Here is a 22,025-nt window from a genome sequence, read left to right as displayed (position 1 = left end):
GAGTTTCTGTTATCACAACCAAGTTTTGATTTATATACCACTACATGGGGAATGGAAGGTCTCAGTCTGACCACCTTCAGGTCAGCAGTAGTTAATTAATTTGTGATTGTGTATATGTGTGTGTGTGTTTCTTTGTTGTTGTTGTTGTTGTCGTTGTTGTTGAGGTGGTGGTGGTGGTGGTGTGTTGTTGTTGTTGTTGTTGTTGACTTAGAAAACTTAATTATGATTTTAGTTCTACACAGAAAAAAGCCTGCTCTTGCAAAAACAAACAACATCAGAGACTCGATGTCACCTGTCCAAAATCTCAAAATCTCACGTCTGCGCATATTTTACTTCTCGGGCAAAACTGGTTTTAATTAAAACAGCACGAAAGGAAAAACTACTTATTCAGACTACTACGTTTCTCTTTTACATATTCGTGCGTATATATGGTGGAACCCTGCTGAAAACCCCTAAAATCTAATATACTGTACTGGATGGAATTAAACCACCTATAGCTACTCACAAAGCCAGTTGTGTGTTTTCCATTTTCGACCTGGGGGCGGGTACAGCCTGAAAGGAAGTTTCAACAATACACTCAGTATGTATACCACTATCTATCTGACTTTCAAAACTAGGAACCACAAATTAAGTGTCATTTTGGGGTTAATAATTAACAGATGTCTAGATAGTACAATGTTCGCTGTCAAACCAAAACAAGAAAACAAAATCTGCACAGGAAGCAGTCACAGATGATGATATTGGTTTTTGGTTGCCTAGGTGCCTATAAGTGCAGGCCGGACGGTCTTACGTTGTGAAAGATTAAACAGAGTCTGAGATGATAGCCTCTTCATGCTGGGAAGGACTGTGCCTTTAACAATACGAAATGTCACGTATAGATAGTTCAATCAGGCCGCATCGCTGTCAAACTGAACCATGCATGTCGGACATTCCCCTTTTGCGTGCAAAGCAATGTATATATATGTAGGCTTGTTTTGAAGAGGTCAGAGAAAGGTGCCGACGGTCAAGATGTAAGTATATATTGCAACTTTTGGAATAGTTGAGTCACGAATTTACTTTTAAGGTCATTTGAAGTTCTTTTTGGTTTCCAGGATCCGCCTCGCCGACGGACGCGCTGGCGCTTATGGCAATGCGTAGCCACGGTCAGTGGATCTGGATCTGGTATTGGTACGTTGCAGGAGCCAGTATTGGCTATCGTCGCAATGGAAACTGGGAGAGCGCCTGTTTGAGAGTCACCTCTGATTTTGGGCATAGTGATGGTAAGATCATGCCTCACTTTTCTTGCTCTTCAGTTTATTAAAAGTTCATGTAGGCTACTGTTCAATCGTGACGGCTGTTGTTACTACGCCGTCAGTGTCTGAATAACTTGAACACCGACACACACACACACACACACACACACACACCACTGACACACACACTGGGTGGCCGAGTACGTGGTAACGCACTTGCGCTCGGAAGCGGCGAGAGGTTGCCGAGTTCGACCCGGGGTCAGGGCGTTAGCAATTTTCTCCCGCCCCCCCCCCCCCCCCCCCCTTTCCTAACCTAGGTGGTGGGTTCAAGTGCTAGTCTTTCGGATGAGACGCCGTGAAAACCGAGGTCCCTTCGTGTACACTACATTGGGGTGTGCACGTTAAAGATCCCACGATTGACAAAAGGGTCTTTCCTGGCAAAATTGTATAGGAATAGATAAAAAAAATGTCCACCAAAATACCCGTGTGACTTGGAATAATAGGCCGTGAAAAGAAGGATATGCGCTGAAATGGCTGCGATCTGCTGGTCGATGTGAATGCGTGATGTATTGTGCAAAAAAAATTCCATCTCACACGGCATAAATAGATCCCTGCGCCTTGAGTCCGAGTTGGAGATACGCGCGCGATAAGTAAGACTTCATGACTCACACACGTGACACTGGCACTGCACACACACACACGCGCACATAATTATACACTGACACACTGCAAACACATATACACTGACACACTGCAAACACATATACACTGACACACTGCCAAGACATATACACTGACACACACACACACAATGTGACACACACACACCGGGCACACACCGGCACACACACAATGTGACACTGCACTGTGACACTGACTCACGGTCGCGCACGCGGCACGCACACATGGCACACACGTGACACGCACACACACACCGGCAGACAGACACACACACACACATTGCACACACACACACACACACACACACTCACACACACACACTTTCGACGGCGAGCGCCTCTATCGGCTTCAGACTTTATCAATATATCTGACATATCTTGCAAGCCTACCCAGTTGTGTCATGTGACGTCAAAGGAAACCCAATATATAAAGTCATGTGACCATCCAAAATGGCGCCGACGCTCCTTTCCCTTCCGTAGAGTCATCACGCCAAATGCATCGTTTTCCTTGTAAATCACTGCAAAAGAAATGGCGATGGCGGGGGGATACCAAAGAAACGCCCCCGGAGACGGTGAATTCTCAAGAATGCAAATGCGAGATGTCAAAGTGTGCTTGCTGGGGGTAAATATCTGGCAAATACCGGTAACGATGCCGTCGCTGTCCTGTAATGTTACTCTGTCACCGCTTCGTCTATTAATACTTGTTGAAAGAAGGGGTTTGTGGCGCTTATTACAATCACACTTCCTTGGATTTAATCGCCTTGCTCGTTTGAAATTGAACGTTATCACTATCAGTCATGCACTGATTCTGGAAGTGATTGTTTATATTTATAAACTGTGTAGGTGTAACATTAACGCTCATGGGGTCTCATTCGTACAATAACGCTGCGAACTTTCCTTCTCTAAGTGCAATGATCCCCTGCTCCCCCCCCCCCCCCCCCCACCTCCACCTCTGGGATTCCCCACTTACTTTTGAAGAAAGTTTAGTGATTTGATCCCACAAGCAATGCTCACACTCACTGTCAAACTATACTGCGGTGGCATAGGGCTCATGTTTATGAATAACAACTGGTGATTTGTCAGCTGACAAATCAGAACTGATCAAACACAAGATAAACAAGTGTTCAGATCTACCCCTTAATTGTGGGGTACGTGTTTGACAGCTTTTCCTCTGTGATTATATTGTAAGTATGTAACCACTGCATGTTTACTAAATCAAGTGAGGGCATGGTTGACATATATATATACAGAATTCAAGAAACTCTTTTTCCTCTGCACCACTCCACACAATGAAAGCTGGAAAACTTTTTAAAGCTTAAAAAAGCTTATTTATACAACACAATAAAAAGTCCAAAACCAAGCCATCGAATGACGCATCTTTTTAAAAATAATTATATCATTGTATATACTTTTGTATATATTGCTATTTCATATGTTACATGGATTTCCATTGGTCAATTGGGCAAAACTGAGCTCAGTGCAAAAGTGATATCGACGACATTTCCGTCGATTTGATATCGACGACCTCTTTATTGCTTCCCCACTTCAAAACCAAAAACACCTAAATTTAAAAACAAACAAATATATATGAAAATGTAATGATCCCAGAATTTAGTTGAGCAAGTGACTAAAGACTTTTTGAAAGAAAAGACATTTTGAAATACTGAAAAGTACAAGAAAAAAGTGAACAAAAAGAAATAATAATCAGAGGGGGGATATGGAACAGCCAAAACTGAGACAAATACTTTTGTAATTTCTTTACAGTAAATACAAAATGTCCAGAGAATTAGCAATATATCTAACATTGACTTGATGATATCTTCTGCTATTGGTCTGTTTCGACATTGATATCAAAATCTCTACCTCCGGTCTCGATTTTGATATCACTGTCAGTGTCTCAACAGACCATAGCAGAAGATATCATCACACAGTCCGTCAATATTGGGTAATATAATTATATATACAGTATACAGTGGAACCCCCCTTTTAAGACCTCCAACCATCTGAGAAAATCAGGTCTTAAAAAGGAGGGAGTCTTAAAATGGGGGTAAATTTACAGAGGCCATGAACAGAAATGTGAAAAAGCAGGATCTTAAAAGGAAGGAAGTCTCAAATAGGGGGGGGGGGGGGTGTCTTAAAAGGAAGGTTCCACTGTATACATGTATATACCGTAAAGTACCTTGTAAGCGCCCACCCCCCCTGTGCACCAATTCCGACCCAAAGTAGGGGGTGGGCGCTTACTAGGTACTACACCCTATGCACGAGCAGTTTTCAGTAAGAAATGTGATCTTTGATCACTTCGTGATCATATCTTCTTTCTTTTTTCATCTTCCATTGTTTTTCTTGTTCGTATTGTCATTAGAAGAGCTTGGGGAGACAAATGTCGTCGCATCTTTTTCTTGTGTACAGAGGTGCCGCTGTCGGCCGCACTGTGTCTCTGTTTCCCTTGAACAAGGGGTACGTCTTCTGGATATGGGCAGCAGTCTATTTTACTTGGCCAAAGACTGTTTTCGGCAGAGAGAGAGAGAGAGAGAGAGAGAGAGAGAGAGAGAGAGAGAGAGAGAGAGAGAGAGAGAGAGGGGAGATCAGAGAGAGAGATCAGAGAGAGAGAGATCAGAGAGAGAGAGAGATCAGAGAGACATCAGAGAGAGAGAGAGAGAGATCAGAGAGAGAGAGATCAGAGAGAGAGAGATCAGAGAGAGAGAGATCAGAGAGAGAGAGAGAGAGATCAGAGAGAGAGAGAGATCTTCTGATCTTCTGATCTGACGTCTCGACCGCCATGTAACTTTCGCTTCTTCTTTTCCTTTCCGGCCTGGTGACGTAACAGGGTATCGCGATTCTCTCGCCATTCTCGTATCCTTTTTCTATCTACCCCAAACTCACTTGCTGTTTGCGACACATTTCCATTGGCGTTATTATCCAAATAGTCAAGAGCTGACAGCTTAAATGCAACGGTGTACGATTTGATCCGCGGCATCTTGTAATCATTGACTTGCAGGCGTTTAGATCCAAGGCGTGCAGACACACGTGATAGGGTTTGCAAGAAAGGGAAATCATTCACAAAACTAGCAGATCAAGTGCGGAATTTTTATTTCCCCTGATTTCAATGGTGTAAAGTGGGGGGTGGGCGCTTACAAGGTACTATACCCTATGCACGGTTTTGGACTAAAAGTGGGGGGTGGGCGCTTACTCGATACTGGGCGCTTACAAGGTACTTTACGGTAGTTATTTATGGAGTTAAGATGAGCTTATCGGTGGGCTGATATTTGTTTAGTTTTGCTTCTTGGTTGATTTAGGCTATAAGTATAAGCTTGCCCATGCAGATATTTAAAGATACTCCTAATTCTCTGACGTTCTATTTTACAGCCTCTGTAAGTTTACCTCTAAGGTAAACTTTAAGACCTAATTTTCTTAGATTTGTGAAGGTCATGAAAGAAGGGTTTCACTGTACCAACATGTGTATGTCTGCAGGATTCTGGTGTGGGAAAATCCAGCATTGTGATGAGGTTTGTCACAGGGACTTACAGGCCTGCACTGGAGAGCACCATAGGGTGAGACATGAGTCATTTAATTGCTCTGAGAGTTAGATAGTCACATGGCTGAACAGTCAATAGGGAGATCCGTCTTTGTCACAAGTACAACTGTTACCTGATAAATCTTTTACACACGTACACACATTTGCACATGTATGCGTGCACGCCCACACATGTTGAAGTTACACACAAACACACACACACACACACACACCCACACACACACACGCACACACACACACACACACACACACACACACACACGCACACATGGCATGCACACAGGCACATGTATACACGTATCCACACACATGAGCTTTCCTTAAGCAACACCCCAAAAGTGAAGTTTGCATCTTAGAATTGTAATACATGTACTGTCAAGTCATGGATATATATATATAATCACAACGAAATAAAACATCTAGCTGTGTGGTGGCCCTCTCAGTCAATGAGAATTGTTGAAACAGAAATAATGCAAGTGAATCCCATCCGGAAATCAGGAATTCCTGATATATAAGTAACAGTTTCCTTGTGGTTTTCCTGATTTTGAAACCATTCAGGATGTTGAAATCAAAGGGCAAAACTTGAATTTGAACAAGTATCTTAGTCTCGAGGCAGTTTTGTTAAATATAAGCCATACAGTGGAACCCCCTTTTAAGTCCCCCTGATTTAAAATGTCCCCCCTTTTATTTCTAAGACCTTGATTTTTCTGTTCATAATATTGATTAATTTATTACCATTTGAACACCCCCCCGGCCCCCCCCCTCCCTCCCTTTTAGTTTTAAAACCAGACTTTCCCTTTTTACATTTAGTCAAGTTTTGACTAAATGTTTTAACATAGAGGGGGGAATCGAGACGAGGGTGTATGTGTGTCTGTCTGTCTGTCTGTGTGTGTGTGTAGAGCGATTCAGACTAAACTACTGGACCGATCTTTATGAAATTTGACATGAGAGTTCCTGGGTATGATATCCTCAGACGTTTTTTTTTCAGTTTTTTTATAAATGACGTCATATCCGGCTTTTCGTGAAAGTTGAGGCGGCACTGTCACGCTCTCATTTTTCAACCAAATTGGTTGAAATTTTGGTCAAGTAATCTCCGACGAAGCCCGGACTTCGATATTGCATTTCAGCTTGGTGGCTTAAAAATTAATTAATGACTTTGGTCATTAAAGATCTGAAAATTGTAAAAAAAATTATTTTTTTTATAAAACGATCCAAATTTACGTTCATCTTATTCTCCATCATTTTCTGATTCCAAAAACATATAAATATGTTATATTTGGATTAAAAACAAGCTCTGAAAATTAATAATATAAAAATTATGATCAAAATTAAATTTTCAAAATCAATTTAAAAACACTTTCATCTTATTCCTTGTCGGTTCCTGATTCCAAAAACATATAGATATGATATGTTTGGATTGAAAACACGCTCAGAAAGTTAAAACGAAGAGAGGTACAGAAAAGCGTGCTATCCTTCTCAGCGCAACTACTACCCCAGGGATGTCGTTAGGCGTCGGACATCGGACATATGACGATAAAAATCCCCAAATGTCCGATTCACATTGCCGCATGTCGGTCAGATGTCCTATCGTTTTAGCCTGAGCGTGGTCATTGTCCGATATGTACTCCATTCCTTCGGACAGCGCGATATTCGTTAATTTTCATTTCAAGATACAAATCTTCTAAAAGACCGAACGCTCTCGTGTTCAGCTGACACTGAAGTTGTCAGTGCCACGTGCGGATCTTTTCTTTTGTCGGGAATTCCCGAACTGTTTGCGGTATGCGCCGTTTGGGTATAACCGTCTCGGTGCAGCGCACTGATCTAAAAATAGTGGATTCTTTTTAGATCAGTGCATGCTACAGGAGTACGGGAGACAACTCCAACTGACTAAATTTGTAGTCTGCTTTTGTTTTCGATACGAGACGAAGCACTGAATTATGCCGCTGAAAAAAAACTAAAGCCTGCAAAAGATCAGCATTAGATCAAACCGATCATTTTGTTTGTCTGGAACTTTTATCCAAATCATGCAGTATTTAATCAAAGTAAGAGCTCTGAAGTTGTTCATGTTGGTTTCTTTTTTGTGGTTTCTTTGAAACCAAACAAATACAACATTATACGCACACTGTGTTGATGTATTTACTATATTATGTGTGTGTTCTACAGCGCGCGCGCGTGGGTGTGTGCGTGTGTGTGTGGGCGCATGACTTTGGAACAATTCCATGGAATGTGTTATAAGCTGTTTGGCGCAAATTCATAATGTCCTATTACACTTTCTGAAAGCGGTCAAATGTCCTATTGATGCTGAAGAACTCAGGACATTTGTCCTATGAATTTGTAGCAACATCCCTGCTACCCTGCTCTTCTTGTCAATTTCACTGCCTTTGCCATGAGCGGTGCACTGACGATGCTACGAGTATACGGTCTTGCTGCGTTGTATTGCGTTCAGTTTCATTCTGTGAGTTCGACAGCTACTTGACTAAATGTTGTATTTTCGCCTTACGCGACTTGTTATTTTCCCTTTTTGATTCTTTTAGGGGGGGGGGGGGGGGTCTGATAAGGGGGGTTCCATAGTAATGATCTTTCATCCCTGTTCATACCTATATTGATAGGTACATTTGTGGCAGAACTTTTTATGCGGTATATATTTTTACAGGGCATCTTTCATGAGCAAGTCACTAATTGTGGATGGAACAGGATACAGATTCCAGATCTGGGATACTGCTGGGCAAGAGAAGGTGAAGAGAGCAACCAATTGCTTTCTATGCAAGATATTTGTGACCCTCCACCACGAAATGAGTCGCATGTCACCTCGCGCGGTTCTGCGCTAGGCTTAATATAAGTCCGGGGAGTGTCTGGTGACAGTGTGAGGGTCACCTTAGTCACAGGCTTATAACTCAAACAGTTTTCGCTCTTTTCTAAAACGGTTTTCACCACTGGATAGAGCATAAAAAACTCTTTAGGAAAATGTAAAAATATGAAAATCATGCAAAGGTGACATGCGACTCATTCCGCGGTGGAGGGTTACATTTGATTAATTCTGGGATTCTGATCAAGCAAACACAAGACAGGAATCAAGTGTTTCTAGACCACATAAACTCTACTAGAACATTAACAGTGTCTTCACAAATAAACAGGCTTTCTATCCAGAATGTAAAATTAAAAATCCAAAAACAAATACTGAAATAGACTGCCAACGTTCCAAAATTCTGAATAAAAAAACCTAGAAGGTATGTTATTGGAATGTTATATTTATAAGAAAACAAAACATTCTGTTCACTGATCTTCGACCTAGCCGTCTTTTAAGCAGACAGACAGACATACACTTATGATACAGAAAATAAACTTATCTGACAAATTGTCTAGAAGCTTGCTCGGAAGACACAAGCGAAACATCCTGAATGTATGAATGTGAAAGTTCTCCAGCTCATTTGTTGTGAAAAGGGGCAAAGGGAGCATTTTACTGGTGTTTTTTGGCCTCTCTCTTGTAGCTTTGCCTTTTTCGTAGGGCTTTTCTGAGCCCAAATAAAATAAAGAGTATGACATATGTATCATTTTTTTATGTGTGTGTCGTCATAAATTTGTGACAGTTTCAACTTCTTCCGTTCCAGTTCCGTTCTCTTGCACCCATGTACTACAGAGGGGCTGCTGCAGCTGTCATTGTTTATGATGTGACTCGACCGGTAAGAATACTTTCCTGTGTGGTGGGGGGGGGGGGGGGGAGGGGGGGGGGGGGGGGTGTGCTCGTGTTTATCTCAGCATGTGTCATTTTTGACCATCAATCTGCCTGCATTTGTGTCTGTAACTCTGTTAAGAAGTAAGAATACTTTAGTGTGTGGTTGGAAAAGGGGAGGGGGGGTGCAATGTGTTTGACACGTTGTTTCAATAGGTTTCTGTTGCTCTCCTTTCCTTTATATATATAATATATATATATCAATTTATGCGGGTTTTTGGTTCTTTGCATATGATAGACTGAAATTTGTTTTTGCTTGTTTCTTAATTTGTTTGTTTTGTGAAAGCAAGAAATCATACTTGTACATTTATAAACCAAATACCAGTTTAAAAAGTTACTAGTGCGATCACTGACTCGGTGACGTAGCGATCTGACTGAAGTCATTGGCCTCAGTTTAAGTTCCTCTTATTAGCACACATGTATACAAGTCAGTCAAAGTCATTCACCTCACTTCATTTTCCTTTTCTCAGCACACGTACAAGTCCGTCAAAGGATGGATTCAGGAGCTGCGCAGCTTTGGTCCCCAGGACATTGTGATCGCCATCGCTGGGAACAAGTGTGACCTTGAGGACCTCAGAGAGGTCACAGAGAAAGGTTAGTCACAGGCATCAGTGATGTGAAAAACGCAGCATACTTTTGTCCAAAGTTCACAGGTTGAAAGAAAACTCAAGGGGAGTCTCCTGATTTTTTTTCATTTCATTTACTTGATTATCCCAATGCTGGGAAATTCGGGTTGCTTCCTCCCAGTGGAAAGCTAGCAGCAACAAGAGTTGCGCTACCCAGATGTATGTGTGTTTAGGTGTAATCAGCCACCCACACTTATGGCAGAATGATCGAGGTCTTTCACTGTGGTGACACCTGGGTGGGACATGGATTATGTCCCTGAGTCTGCACATAAAGTTGACCCGTGTCCATCCCTGCCGGGAATCCAATCTGCAACCTTAGGATCACAAGTCCAGTGCTCTGTCAACTGAGCTAGACGGCCCCTTCAGAGTCACCCCCAAGGGTAGTACCAAAGAGTAGGATTAAGTTACCATTAGAAAATGAGGATTTCCTGAATGGAGAAATGGTTTCCTGGTGGCTTTCCTGATGTTTAACCTTCACCAGATCTTGCTTTGGACTACACAGTCTGGATGATGTGGGTCGTACACGACCCAATTACTTCCTAAAGAAGAATTCAACATAAAAAGTATGGGTTGTAAACGACCCCCGCCATCAGAATGGATATAAGCATTTTACCGCTTCTTTGCAGATTATAGGTCGTACAACCCACATTACCGGGACTGTGTTGTTCAAATTATGTATTTATTTATTTGTACATAAACGTATTTCTTTGAAACCTGGGTGGTAGGAAGGTCGTATAGTGTTTGAAGTTTACATGAAGTCTTAAGCAAAATATTCCTGTAGTTTCAGGGTAACAGTACCTTTTTTTGAGGCTCTGGGTGTACAACCTTTAAAACTCTTAGAGAATCACTGCAGGTCTTAACCCTTACACTGGTGCAATTCTGTAACACATGTTACATAGCCACTGGTGAGTTAACAGAGAAAAAAATAAAGAAAAACGGTTATATAGGTTTTCGCATCCATGGGAGGTAATCGGAACCGACCAAACAGATTGAGCCAGTAGCGCAACATATGTCGTGACAACCAGGTGACAGTACTAGTATACATAAAGTAGCGCGACTTATGTCGCGACAATCAGTCTAAGGGTTAATGGAGGTAAACTTAAAGAAATCTTAAAAAACTTTGGTCTTTGAGAAGGGTCTTTAACATATTTTTTAATTGGGGTTCCACTGTATTCAAGAATCTGTTAACTATATATATATATGGCTTTCAATTTTGTTTGCAGAGGCTCAGGAGTATGCCAGCTCCATTGGTGCAATATTTGGTGAGACCAGTGCCATGACAGCAGTGAATGTGGAAGAAATGTTTACTGCATTAGGTGAGTTTTGTAAGATAGGTTGCTTCTTGCTTCTGGGGTCCTGCCGACGAACTGCGCAAGACTGCGGACTTCCTGGCAGCCACTGGTCTGAGGATTTAGCACGGCCATCAACATCGAACGCAGAAGAAGAAGAAGAAGCTTCCTATCTTTCTGTTCTTCTTTCTTCAGCTTGTTTGTTTTTGCTTTGTTTTTTTTAGATTCAAAAATTATGCCAGAAGGTAATAGGGGAAACTATTTCAACCTTTGTAAAACAAAACTGGACAAAGAATAATCCATTAAATCATTTTAGTTGCTGCTTAGAGTAATTTTGGTTGTGTTTTTTCCCATTTGAAATAAGCAAAAATTTTTGGGCGTTCAAGAATATTTCAGCTTGAAATCAGAAACAGTTCCAGTTCTCTTTTTTATCATCTTATGCAACTTCCCCTCCAACAAACTAGCAAAATGAAACTGAGCCACATTCACGAAAATCGAACCACAGTAAAACTGAAAATGATAACTGAAAGAGAAAGTCACTCTAGCATTGGCAAGTCAAGCGGTATGTACACACCCAACGGTATTGGAATAGAGTGAGCTTCATTTCAAGACCACTCCATTATGTCGATGATACTTGATTTGTAATGGCTTTTATTCCCCCCTCTGCTTCTTTACCTCTGTAAACTTGTAGAGGTAGTTATTTTTCGATAATGACCCAGCAACCAAACAAATAACGAGCCAGCAACAACCTGAATCCTCGATAGTGCAATGGGTTGAGAAGCTGTTCTGTTTCGGTACTACTTTTGCGACTGAAAAGTTCCGAACGCTCTAATGTACGAAGTATACATTTCTGGAGCAAACAATACAAACATACCGCATTTAAATTAACAACTACAGGCCTGAACACATGAATCTCCATATAAAATCCATGAGTTCGGTTGTTTTCTGAATCTAGATCTGCCGTGCACAAACGTTCATCACAAGCAAATTCCCAAGGTAAGTAACTCATACTTTGTCTAGCGACAAGAGTAGTTCCCCTTCTTGTCACTCAGTTTCTTCGACAACACTGACTGCAATCCGACGGTCAGTTTTTAATAATATTTCATTTTATAAACAGATTACACGCAACCAAATGCACACATCTCATCAATTTAAACAACATAAAGCGGTTTCATACACTATTTTCCCCAGAAAACTGAACTTCATACAGTAATTAACGTTGGAACACGGGTGCAAATGTTCGTCTGCTAGTCCCATTTGACGAAAGAACATTATCCTAAGCGATACTAAAACATAAAAAGAACACACAATATCTGCCTTTACCGCCACAGCAGAATAACAGCACATCTGTGTACTTGATTTTAGTCCAAAACAGGGAAACTGACAAGAAGTTAACAGAATGGAATGATTTGCACGGAACTATACAACCGCGCATTAATCGATCGCCTGCGCAGGTTGACTGGTTGAGTGATTCGGATTCGATCAAACTTTCGCACAAAAACTCCTGTTTTCTTTGAATAACTGAAGAAAGGAGGAATAAAGAGGTTACACACCTCGTCTCAGTGATTATCTATACATATAAATAAAAGAGAGTGTCTGTCTGTCTGTGTGTGTGTGTGTCTGTCTGTCTGTCTGTGATCGCCAAAGCTCCGAGAAGGGAGGGGGCAGGAAGACGATGTCGTGCATGTGCACTCCTGTGACTCTGAAGATGTGCACCTGACCACCACCGCCGCTGCCGACGCCGCTGCGCTGCCAGCCCTCCAATCCTCCTCCGCCTCCCCCCCCCCCCCCCCCCCCCCCCCCCCCCCGAAGAGAGAAACTTTTAGTTGTGGCTTGGCTCTTCTAAAAAAAAAGTAAACTTGACCCCCCCCCCCCCCCCCCTTTCAATCCCCAGATCCGACCCCCCCACCACCACCACCCCCATTCCGACCACCACCGCCGACTCCACAACTACCACTCCCACTAGCCCTACATCATCAACACCAACCCAACCACCATCCCCAGCACCCCCATCATCCCCCATCACCACCACACCAACCCCTTCCTTACCCCCTAAAAGAAAAAAGAATTATAGCAATCTCGATGTCATCACTGCATGTCTACAAAAACGGCTACATTTCGTCAACAACACATCAAAGCACAAGCCGCGTCTGCATCCCTCAGCAGGTTCACGTCATATTCCGGAGTATTCAGATCAAAGCACGAAGCCGCGGCGTATCAGCACGATTGCAAAACTGAAGAGAATTCTCATGCCCTCGTACAGATAAAACACTCGAAAGAATTACACGCACTTGTTAAAAATAATGGTCTCAGTTCGCGGTCATGAAAAAGCTCGCTGAAGCTCGCATTTTTCATGATCCGCTAACTTCGACCATTATTTTTAATAATCACTGAGACTCGGCATGTAACCTCTACTTAATACTCCCCCACTGGGCTATTAAACAGTACCGCATCCATACTCAACTGTTCACATGAATTGATTCAGGGGAGGGAATCGTGTGGAATGCCTTTGCAGTATAATGAATTATATGTACAGTGATCTCCCTGTGGACACTAAATCCATTATTGACTAGAGGAATACCCGGCTTCGCCGGGGTGAATCGCGAGACAGAGACAGACAGCGTGGCGGTTCATCACAATCACCTCTGCAGGCGAAGTCCTGTCAAACGGGATTGAGAATTTTAGAGCTTATTTCTTAGCCCTTTATTATCTGTTGTGGCTTCTCGAATGCCAGAACATACAGACAGACAAAAGCCGCTAGACCCCATCACAAACAGAACTCTACAATCCACAGGTTTTTGCCCACACACACACACACAAACACACACACAGAGAAGCCGTATATATATATATGTATATCTATATCTATAAATATATAGAGATAGGTGAGAATGTATTTTTCGCGTGGCTATAAATTGATTCGACCTTTTCACTTTGACAGTAAGAACAACTTACGGGTGCAAGGGAAGCGTTCTGGACAGCGCAGTGACATTCTAAAAATAGTTACTCAGAAACGGGAATTTGGGGTGAACGGCGCGAGACAGAGACAGACAGCGTGGCGGTTCACCACAATCACCTTTGAAGGCGAAGTCCTGTCAAACGGGATTGAGAATTTTAGAGCTTATTTCTTAGCCCTATATTATCTGCTGTGGCTTCTCACATGCCAGAACATTCAGACAGACAAAAGCCGCTAGACCACATCACAAACAGAACTCTACAATACACAGGTTTTTGCCCACACACACACACAAACACACACACACACACAGAGAAGCCGTATATATATATGCATATCTGTATCTATAAATATATACAGATAGGTGAGAGTGTATTTTTCGCGTGGCTATAAATTGATTCGACCTTTTCACTTTGACAGTAAGAACAACTTACGGGTGCAAGGGAAGCGTTGTGGACAGCGCAGTGGACAGCGCAGTGACATTCTAAAAATAGTAATAGTAACTTACAACTGAACGGGAAAGCCACACGAAGGAAGGGAGATAAACGCCAAACACTGGAGAAGATAAGGAAGAGTTACTTATAATGGTGAAATGAACACAAAAACCAAAATCAGTTCAGCGCTGCGCGCTGAGAGCACGTGTTGAAATATCTCATCGATGATATTGTGTCCGGGGTGTAGCTGAATACGGTGTCCAAATTTGAAAAAGATCCACCGAGAACTTTGGCGTTGTGATGTGGTGTAGCGGCTATGGTGTGTCGGTATGGGGGCCCGGATAGCTGAGGTGGAACCAAAATAGCTGAGGTGGAACCAAAATCGGTTCAGCGCTGCGCGCTGAGAGCACGTGTTGAAATATCTCATCGATGAGGTTGTGTCCGGGGTCTCTCTGAATAAGCCCACCAAATTTGAAGCAGATCCATCGAGAACTTTGGCCGTGCATGGCGAATACACAAATACACAGATACACAGACACACAGACACACACACTGACAGACACAAGTCGTATATATATATAGATGACAGTGCTTTTAGCGGCAGTCAGAGAATGTTTGTGTAGAGATTTCACCAGTTTATTCTCACCAGTTGTCATGCATTTACTGATTTACTAAAACTGTACTTTGAGTTACAACAATCAAATTGTATTACATGGTGGTGTTCTGTCTTTATGCTAGCTACCTCCAAAAATCTAAGAAGTTTAGGTCTCAAAATGGGGGTAGACTTTACTTATAGATGTTATGAACAGAAAGTCGGGAAAAGCAAGGTCTTGAAAAGGGGTGGTCTTAGATAAGGTGGGTGGGGTCATAAAAGGGGCTTCCACTGTATTTAATGCAATAACAAACACACTAAATAATTTTACAAAATCTTGCACATTTCTTGTTTGTTTTTTGTCCAGCACGTCAGCTTCCTCCAGAAGAGGTGACATCCCACACAGGTAGTACTATAAACCTGCGTCGTCAAGCCAGCAAACAGGATCCGAAAAAAAAGCGGTCTTGTTGTGGTGGTGGAGGTGGTGGGAGCCCATCTGGTCAGGGTTCTCTAAGTCATGGTGCTGAGCCCTCTAGACGACAAGGCAATCGCTTAGCATAATGTCTGTAGTTTATGTGATAAAGATGTGTGTGTGTGTACGTGCATGTGTGTGTGTGTGTGTGTTTTGCATTTTTAAAACTCTGTTCAGTTGTTGTTTTTGTAGTCTTCTTACAGAAGATTTGCTTGATTGAATACTGTGACAGTGTGTGTGTCTCTGTGAAAGAGAGGGAGAGGGAGTCTTCCATTGCCATGTAGACTTTCAACTGTGAGCCGTAAGTTTCTCATACTTCCTCAGGTGGGAAAAGAAAAGAACAGGTTTACATCACAATATTTTGGTTCAAACAATGCTATAGTCACTATGGCCTACTTGCAGGATATTTGTGTCTCATTTCATTTTTGTGTAGATCACCTCCCCTTTTTTTCCAACAGCTTGCATTCCACATATTTCGCTGGCAAAAAGTAACCACACTTCAGCTGCCTGCCTGTGATTTTATTACAGTGGAACCCCCTTTAAAGGCCTAACAAAACACCACAGAATACCAGGTCTTAAAAATGACATAGATGGAAAGGCAGAACATCTGACACAAAAGTAAGGTCTTACTTAATAGGGAGGGGGTTCTTAAAAGTGGGACAAAAGTTTTTCATACACATGTACATGTACTTGTATTGGCTTGTTTACTTGAAGTTATGGAAATATGTGCAAATGTAAAAATATTTTGTAAAAATGGGGTTCCATTGTACCTATGGCTATGTGTACTGGTTTGTAGTCTTTCATGCAACAATCTTCCAATCAGACCTTTGTTACCAATGTGATACTTGACTGTTATGACTTTGCAAATGGCTGAAAAGATTTTTATTAATTGTGAAGTCTTAAATCTGGCAGTGTGCGAGATTCCCATGTGTCCATATGTTTATCATTAGTTTTTGTGCATGTATATGGAAGTTTAATTAAGCCAAAGGTGAGTTTTGATTTCATACACCTTTTTTCCCCTTCGTCATGTTATCAGGATGAGCATACAACACCTCACCAAGTGAAGGACTTGAATGTTGCGTTTTTAACTTTCTGATGATGACTCAACATTTTCATAAACTTATTTTTCTTTATGTAAAAGGTGTGATATTCTCTCCCTCTCTCTTTCTCCATCCCTCTCTCTCTCTCTCTCTCTCTCTCTCTCTCTCTCTCTCTCTCTCTCTCTCTCTCTCTTTCATTACGAGGTATGATCTAAACAAAATGATCAAATGTGATTTTCGCAGACTGTTTGGCGAATCTGGACCATAATATAGCAGTCATTAGAACTACTCTCCTCCTACACCGATGCAAAGTCACAAATGCCTAAGCCAATCAGAAGAGGCCCTAAGGTGGCCTTATTTGGGGTTGCCTTTGGGCTCTGATTTGACGGCTTTTTTGATGTCCTGGGTGCAGTGAAACTTGTCGGCAAAAAGTCTGATTTTCAGAGAGGGTACATGTATAACCAAAAATCACAAGGGGTGTAATCAGGTCTGAAGAATGTGTGAGGCAAAAATGGTATCAGTTGGTCTTTTAGGCATGGAGTTACGGCCCTTCTTTTGTGGAGACTGACATTTTCATGAAGGAGAAGGGCAGTCTGGGTTTCGCAGTTTGGTCGCTGACTGCTAAACTGACTGCTAAAGAAAATTTGGGTAAAAAGGTTTCTGCATAGTACGTGAAAATGACAGTGCTGTTAGTAGACAAAATATCGACAGCAACGGGACCTTCGCGATCGAAAAATACAGCGAATAGACCTGTTTCTGCTTTGAAAACCTCGATTACAAATGTGATGCATCTCGTCATTTTGGTCTAGACACGCTTTGTTTCTGTGTTCTCTGGCACTAAAGTAGAAAGAAACCAAAGTCTCATAATCAGTGACTACAGTTACAACAAATTTGGGTCTACTGGGTTCACAACGGTTGAGCAGATCGCGTGCAAGAGGACTATGATGCTCCTTCAGTTCCCCTGCCAGCTAATGAGGCACCCATCTTGCGGCCAGCTTTTGAAGCGGAAGATAATTGAGTAGAATTCTTTGGACTGTTCCATATGAAAGTTTAAGTTTTGCACTTTATACTCCCATGTACACTTTTTAATCTTAGCGCTTAAATTTTGACACAGCAGCAACAGTATTCTGGTTTGAAGCGCTCTTCGGAAGTGTATTTGGCTTGTCAGAGTTATTCCCCTTTCCCCAATTTCGATTTCCCTTTTCTTTTGTCAGGTTGTAGAATATGGAACAGCTTTGATTCATGTAACGTTCTTCACCTTTGTAGACATTTTCTTTGTACCATCATCCAGCTGCACTCTTTCAAAGAAGTGAGGATTTTCATGGCGCTAGACAAAAGACCCCGTTTTGAAGCACAACCCAAAAGTGACGTATTTTAAACCCTTGTCATTTATGACTATAGTAACCTAATGACGTCATCTCTTAGAGGTATACGAGTTAAATGGTTGGCCTTTCAAATGATATATATTACTTTTTATGATCAGTGGCCTGAGACTTGTGTAATCGCGGTTTGATCATTTTGTTTGGATCATACCTCGTATCATTTTGAAGCCTGAATATAATTTAAGTGTTTGTATTTTAGTTTTGCTCTTTAACGTTTCTGCTTTAGTATCATTTGATAGTGTGTTTTTACATTTAGTCAAGTTTTGACTAAATGTTTTAACATAGACGGGGAATCGAGACAAGGGTGTGGTGTATGTATGTGTGTGTGTGTGTGTGTATGTGTAGATTGATTCAGAGAAAACTATTGGACCGATCTTCATGAAACGTCACATGAAAGTTCCTGGGTAAGATATCCAGGAACTTTTTTTCATTTTTTTTTAAATAAATGTCTTTGATGACGTCATATCCGGCTTTTTGTTAAAGTTGAGGCGGCACTGTCACGCTCTCATTTACTAACCAATTTTGTTGAAATTTTGGTCAAGTAATCTTTGACAAAGGCCGGACTTTGGTATTGCATTTCAGCTTGGAGGCTTAATAGTTAATACATGAGTTTGCTCATTAAAGTTGTCATTAAAATCGCATTTTCGCAAACAGATTTAAAATTGATTGCATCGCATTCTTTATCAAATTCTGAATCTAAAAATATATACATATGTTATGTTTACTCTTAAAATGTGATCACAATTAACGAAAATAGATTAATTAGTACTACGATTAAAATTTAAGAAATCGATCAAAAAAAGATATTCTTTATCATTTCCTGCTTCCAAAAACATATTATAGATATGAAATGTTTTATTCAAAACAAGCTCAGAAAGTTAACAAGAATACAGAAATGCGCGCTTTCCTGCTTAGCGCAATTCGCTACCGTGCTATTCTGGCTCATCAATTTTACTGCGTTTTGCATGTGTAAAGTGAGCGATTTCCTTCTCGCAGGGATTGATGAAGCTGTATTGTCTTGGTGAAAAAATGCAGTGCGTTCAGTTTCATTCCATGAGTTCGACAGCTTGACTAAATGTAGTAATTTCGCCTTACGCGACTTGTTTTGTGTGTTTGTTCGCCTCAAAGGCAGATTGTAAGGAAAGGCCCAGCCTAAATACATCTTTATTCTTGTAAAATAAAGTTCAGTTCAGTTCTCACCGACCCCTCCCCCCCTCTCTCTCTCTCTCTCTGTCTCTCTCTGTCTCTCTCTGTCTCTCTTTCTCTCTCTCTGTCTCTGTCTGTCTGTCTGTCTCTCTCTCTCTCTCTCTCTCTCTCTCTCTCTCTCTCTCTCTCTCTCTCTCTCTCAGGGCGGGGATGTAGCTCAGTTGGTAGCGCGCTGGCTTTGTAGCCAGTTGGTCGCTATCAGCGTGGGTTCGATCCCCACGTTCGGCGAGAGATTTATTTCTCGGAGTCAACTTTGTGCAGACTCGCTTCGGTGTCCGAACACCCCCGTGTGCACACATGCGCACGAAAAAGATCCCACGTTCACAGCGAAAGTCTCAGGGCTTGGAAAACACGAAGACGCGCATGCATCATCTCTCGTCTCTGATTATCATGATCGTATTTCGATACTTTGATGAGACAAACCCAATGCTGGTGTGTCGAAGAAGACAGCCACAGCGGGCTTGTTCGAATCAAAGTATCACACCATATCTTCAGCGTATTACCAATACCTGTCCCAATATAGACCAGTTGGTCTAAGAGGACGTTAAACCCTAATAGTCAGTCAGTCTCTTTCTCAGTTTGTTTTTTCTGGGTTTTTTTCGTTGACTTTTTTCGTTTTATATATGACATAATGTTCTCATCTTGCTTTGACTTTTTCCTACTTTCGTTCTGAAAAGGTGTTGTGACATTGAAATGTTAGTTGTAACTATGTGTACAATACTGGAACCAAAGAAGATATTTCATGTACTCATTCTGAAAAATGAAGTTTACAGTTTCCTGTTAAATGTATGGAGTTCAACAGAGTTTTGTTTCTCAAGCAAGCGTCCTTCCTGTGTATGTGATTTGGCACGATCAACATCTTGGATATTGTCAGGTTTTTACATGGGATAAGACCGTCTCCCCACTTGGATGGACACATACCAAAAGTCGATCATCATCTTAGGTGCTTTTTGTGCAGGATTGAACTTGTTTTTATGAATTAGTTCTTTTATTGCCACTAGTGTCAATCTGCAAAATTAATTATTTAAAAAAAATACCAACTCTTCAAAGGAAGCAGTAATTGTGTTGATTTCAGGTATGTGTCGGAGTGGAGGGATGGTCTTAATTCCCGTGTAAAGGCCTAGGCAGGTCTGAGATTGTGAGCAGAATTCTGCACAGAGAGGACTGTGCCTTTACCTTTATTTAGTCTTGAAATTTAACCCAAGAAACGGACATTGATTTAACTTCAAAACGAACGCTTGGGTTGAGAAATTATTGTGTCACACATTCTGTGTGATTAATGGTACAAATAAAGGGAACTAACACATTTTGAACTGATTACACTTGGAGCATTAGGGTTGTCTGCCTTTGAAGAGTTGGTACCACAGGCCAAGACTCGGAGCATTGTTTTTGACATTCTTGTACATTTTGTTCGCTCATAATGGATTTCTTTGTGAGCCATATTTTTAAAGTTCTGTGTTTTGCCTTTTTTAATACGAATTTTCCACTGACTTGCACATTTCCATGCCACGAAGCAGAATGTTAATATTTTGTTGTGATTTTGTATGCATGTTGATATTTTTTCACGACCAAAAGGTTTGACAATGTAATAGCTGTATAAATTTTTTACAGACAATCCAAATATGGGACAGTCTTCCAATTCAGATGATTTGAAAGATTTATGTATGCCACGCCACGTATTTGATTATCACTTACATGAATATGTATTTTTGATGAATCTATTTTGTATTGCTTTACATTTTTGTGCATATTTAGTCAAAAAGAACTGAGGATTAAAAAAATAAACCCAGTGGTGCTGTCCAGTTGTCTTTTGTGTTGCATCTTGTCTTGTAAAGTGTGTATTTGTAGTAGCAGAACCTCAAAAAATTGACTCCATGTAAGAACGTTTCAAAATCAAGAAAGGTTAGACCAAAAAGAAAAATATGTCTGTTTCCGGTAACCCGACCGACCCTATTTTTAAGCGCCGACCCTAAATTTTTTTTTCGCTTTTCGCACACACACACACACAACAAAAAAACAAAAAAAATATGAAGTCAAGCATACTTTATTTAGTTTCATATATCTAGGTCAAAAACATGTGCTAAATAATTGTAAGTAAACTAAGGAAGCGTTTTAAAAAATAAAAATAAAAACACGTAAAAAGACGGTAACAAAACATAAGAAAAAGGTAAAACAAGAAGAGCAAACGCTCGATCGAGTCACTTTCGCAGTTCTGAATATTATATGAGGCATCAGATGGACAGGAAGAAATTGCTATTCACAACACAATGAGTCACGTTCACATAAAATTTGAGCCCGGTCACTTTTATAGTTTCCGAGAAAAGCCCAACGTTAAGTTGTGTGTTGCCGAACAGAAAAGGCTAGTTATCTCCCTTGTTTTTCTGATAACGTTCGTAAAAGGCTACAGATGTAAATACTTTGATGTAAAGAATAATCCTACAAAGTTTCAATCACATCCGATGAACTTTGTCAAAGATATAAAATGTCTAATTTTTCCTTTGACGCTGACCTGTGACCTTGAAAAAGGTCAAAGGTCAACGAAACCATCGTTAAAGTGTAGAGGTCATTGGAGGTCACGACTAAACAAAATATGAGCCCGATCGCTTTGATAGTTTCCGAGAAAAGTCCAACGTTAAGGTGGTGTCTACGGACGGCCGGCCGGACAGACTAACAGTAAACACTGACCGATTACATAGAGTCACTTTTTCTCAAGTGACTCAAAAATAAAAATTAATTAAAACCGACCGACCGACCCTATTTTTTTTGGCGATGTTACCGGAAACAGACATATTTTTCTTTTTGGCCTTAGTAATTGGAATGGTTAGTTATGGATAAAAGGAAACATTCACTA

The 22,025-nt window shown here is 41.1% G+C and overlaps 1 protein-coding gene across 1 annotated transcript; it reads left to right on the top strand.

Annotated features, from left to right (window-relative positions):
* The first annotated feature begins 2,348 nt into the window (after positions 1–2,348).
* On the top strand, positions 2,349–21,353 carry LOC138969366 (ras-related protein Rab-22A-like). Its single transcript, XM_070342142.1, has 7 exons — positions 2,349–2,534; positions 5,384–5,463; positions 8,101–8,182; positions 9,056–9,127; positions 9,648–9,771; positions 11,027–11,119; positions 15,442–21,353. Exons 1-7 carry the CDS (start codon positions 2,442–2,444, stop codon positions 15,633–15,635), a joined length of 738 nt encoding a protein of 245 aa, XP_070198243.1. The 5' UTR covers positions 2,349–2,441; the 3' UTR covers positions 15,636–21,353.
* The last annotated feature ends 672 nt before the right edge of the window (positions 21,354–22,025 follow it).

The sequence above is a fragment of the Littorina saxatilis genome, linkage group LG1 (genome assembly GCF_037325665.1).
Source record: "Littorina saxatilis isolate snail1 linkage group LG1, US_GU_Lsax_2.0, whole genome shotgun sequence".
In the NCBI taxonomy this organism is placed as follows: Eukaryota; Metazoa; Mollusca; class Gastropoda; order Littorinimorpha; family Littorinidae; genus Littorina; species Littorina saxatilis.
This window is presented reverse-complemented; position numbering and strand designations above follow the sequence as displayed.

What these genes read in the sequence shown, in the direction of transcription:
- LOC138969366 (XM_070342142.1), top strand. Translation starts at nt 2,442, where the DNA reads ATGGCGATGGCGGGGGGATACCAAAGAAACGCCCCCGGAGACGGTGAA. An exon ending in TTTATGATGTGACTCGACCG is followed by an intron (nt 9,128 to 9,647) that starts GTAAGAATACTT and finishes TCCTTTTCTCAG; the next exon opens with CACACGTACAAGTCCGTCAA. An exon ending in CAGAGAGGTCACAGAGAAAG is followed by an intron (nt 9,772 to 11,026) that starts GTTAGTCACAGG and finishes TTTTGTTTGCAG; the next exon opens with AGGCTCAGGAGTATGCCAGC.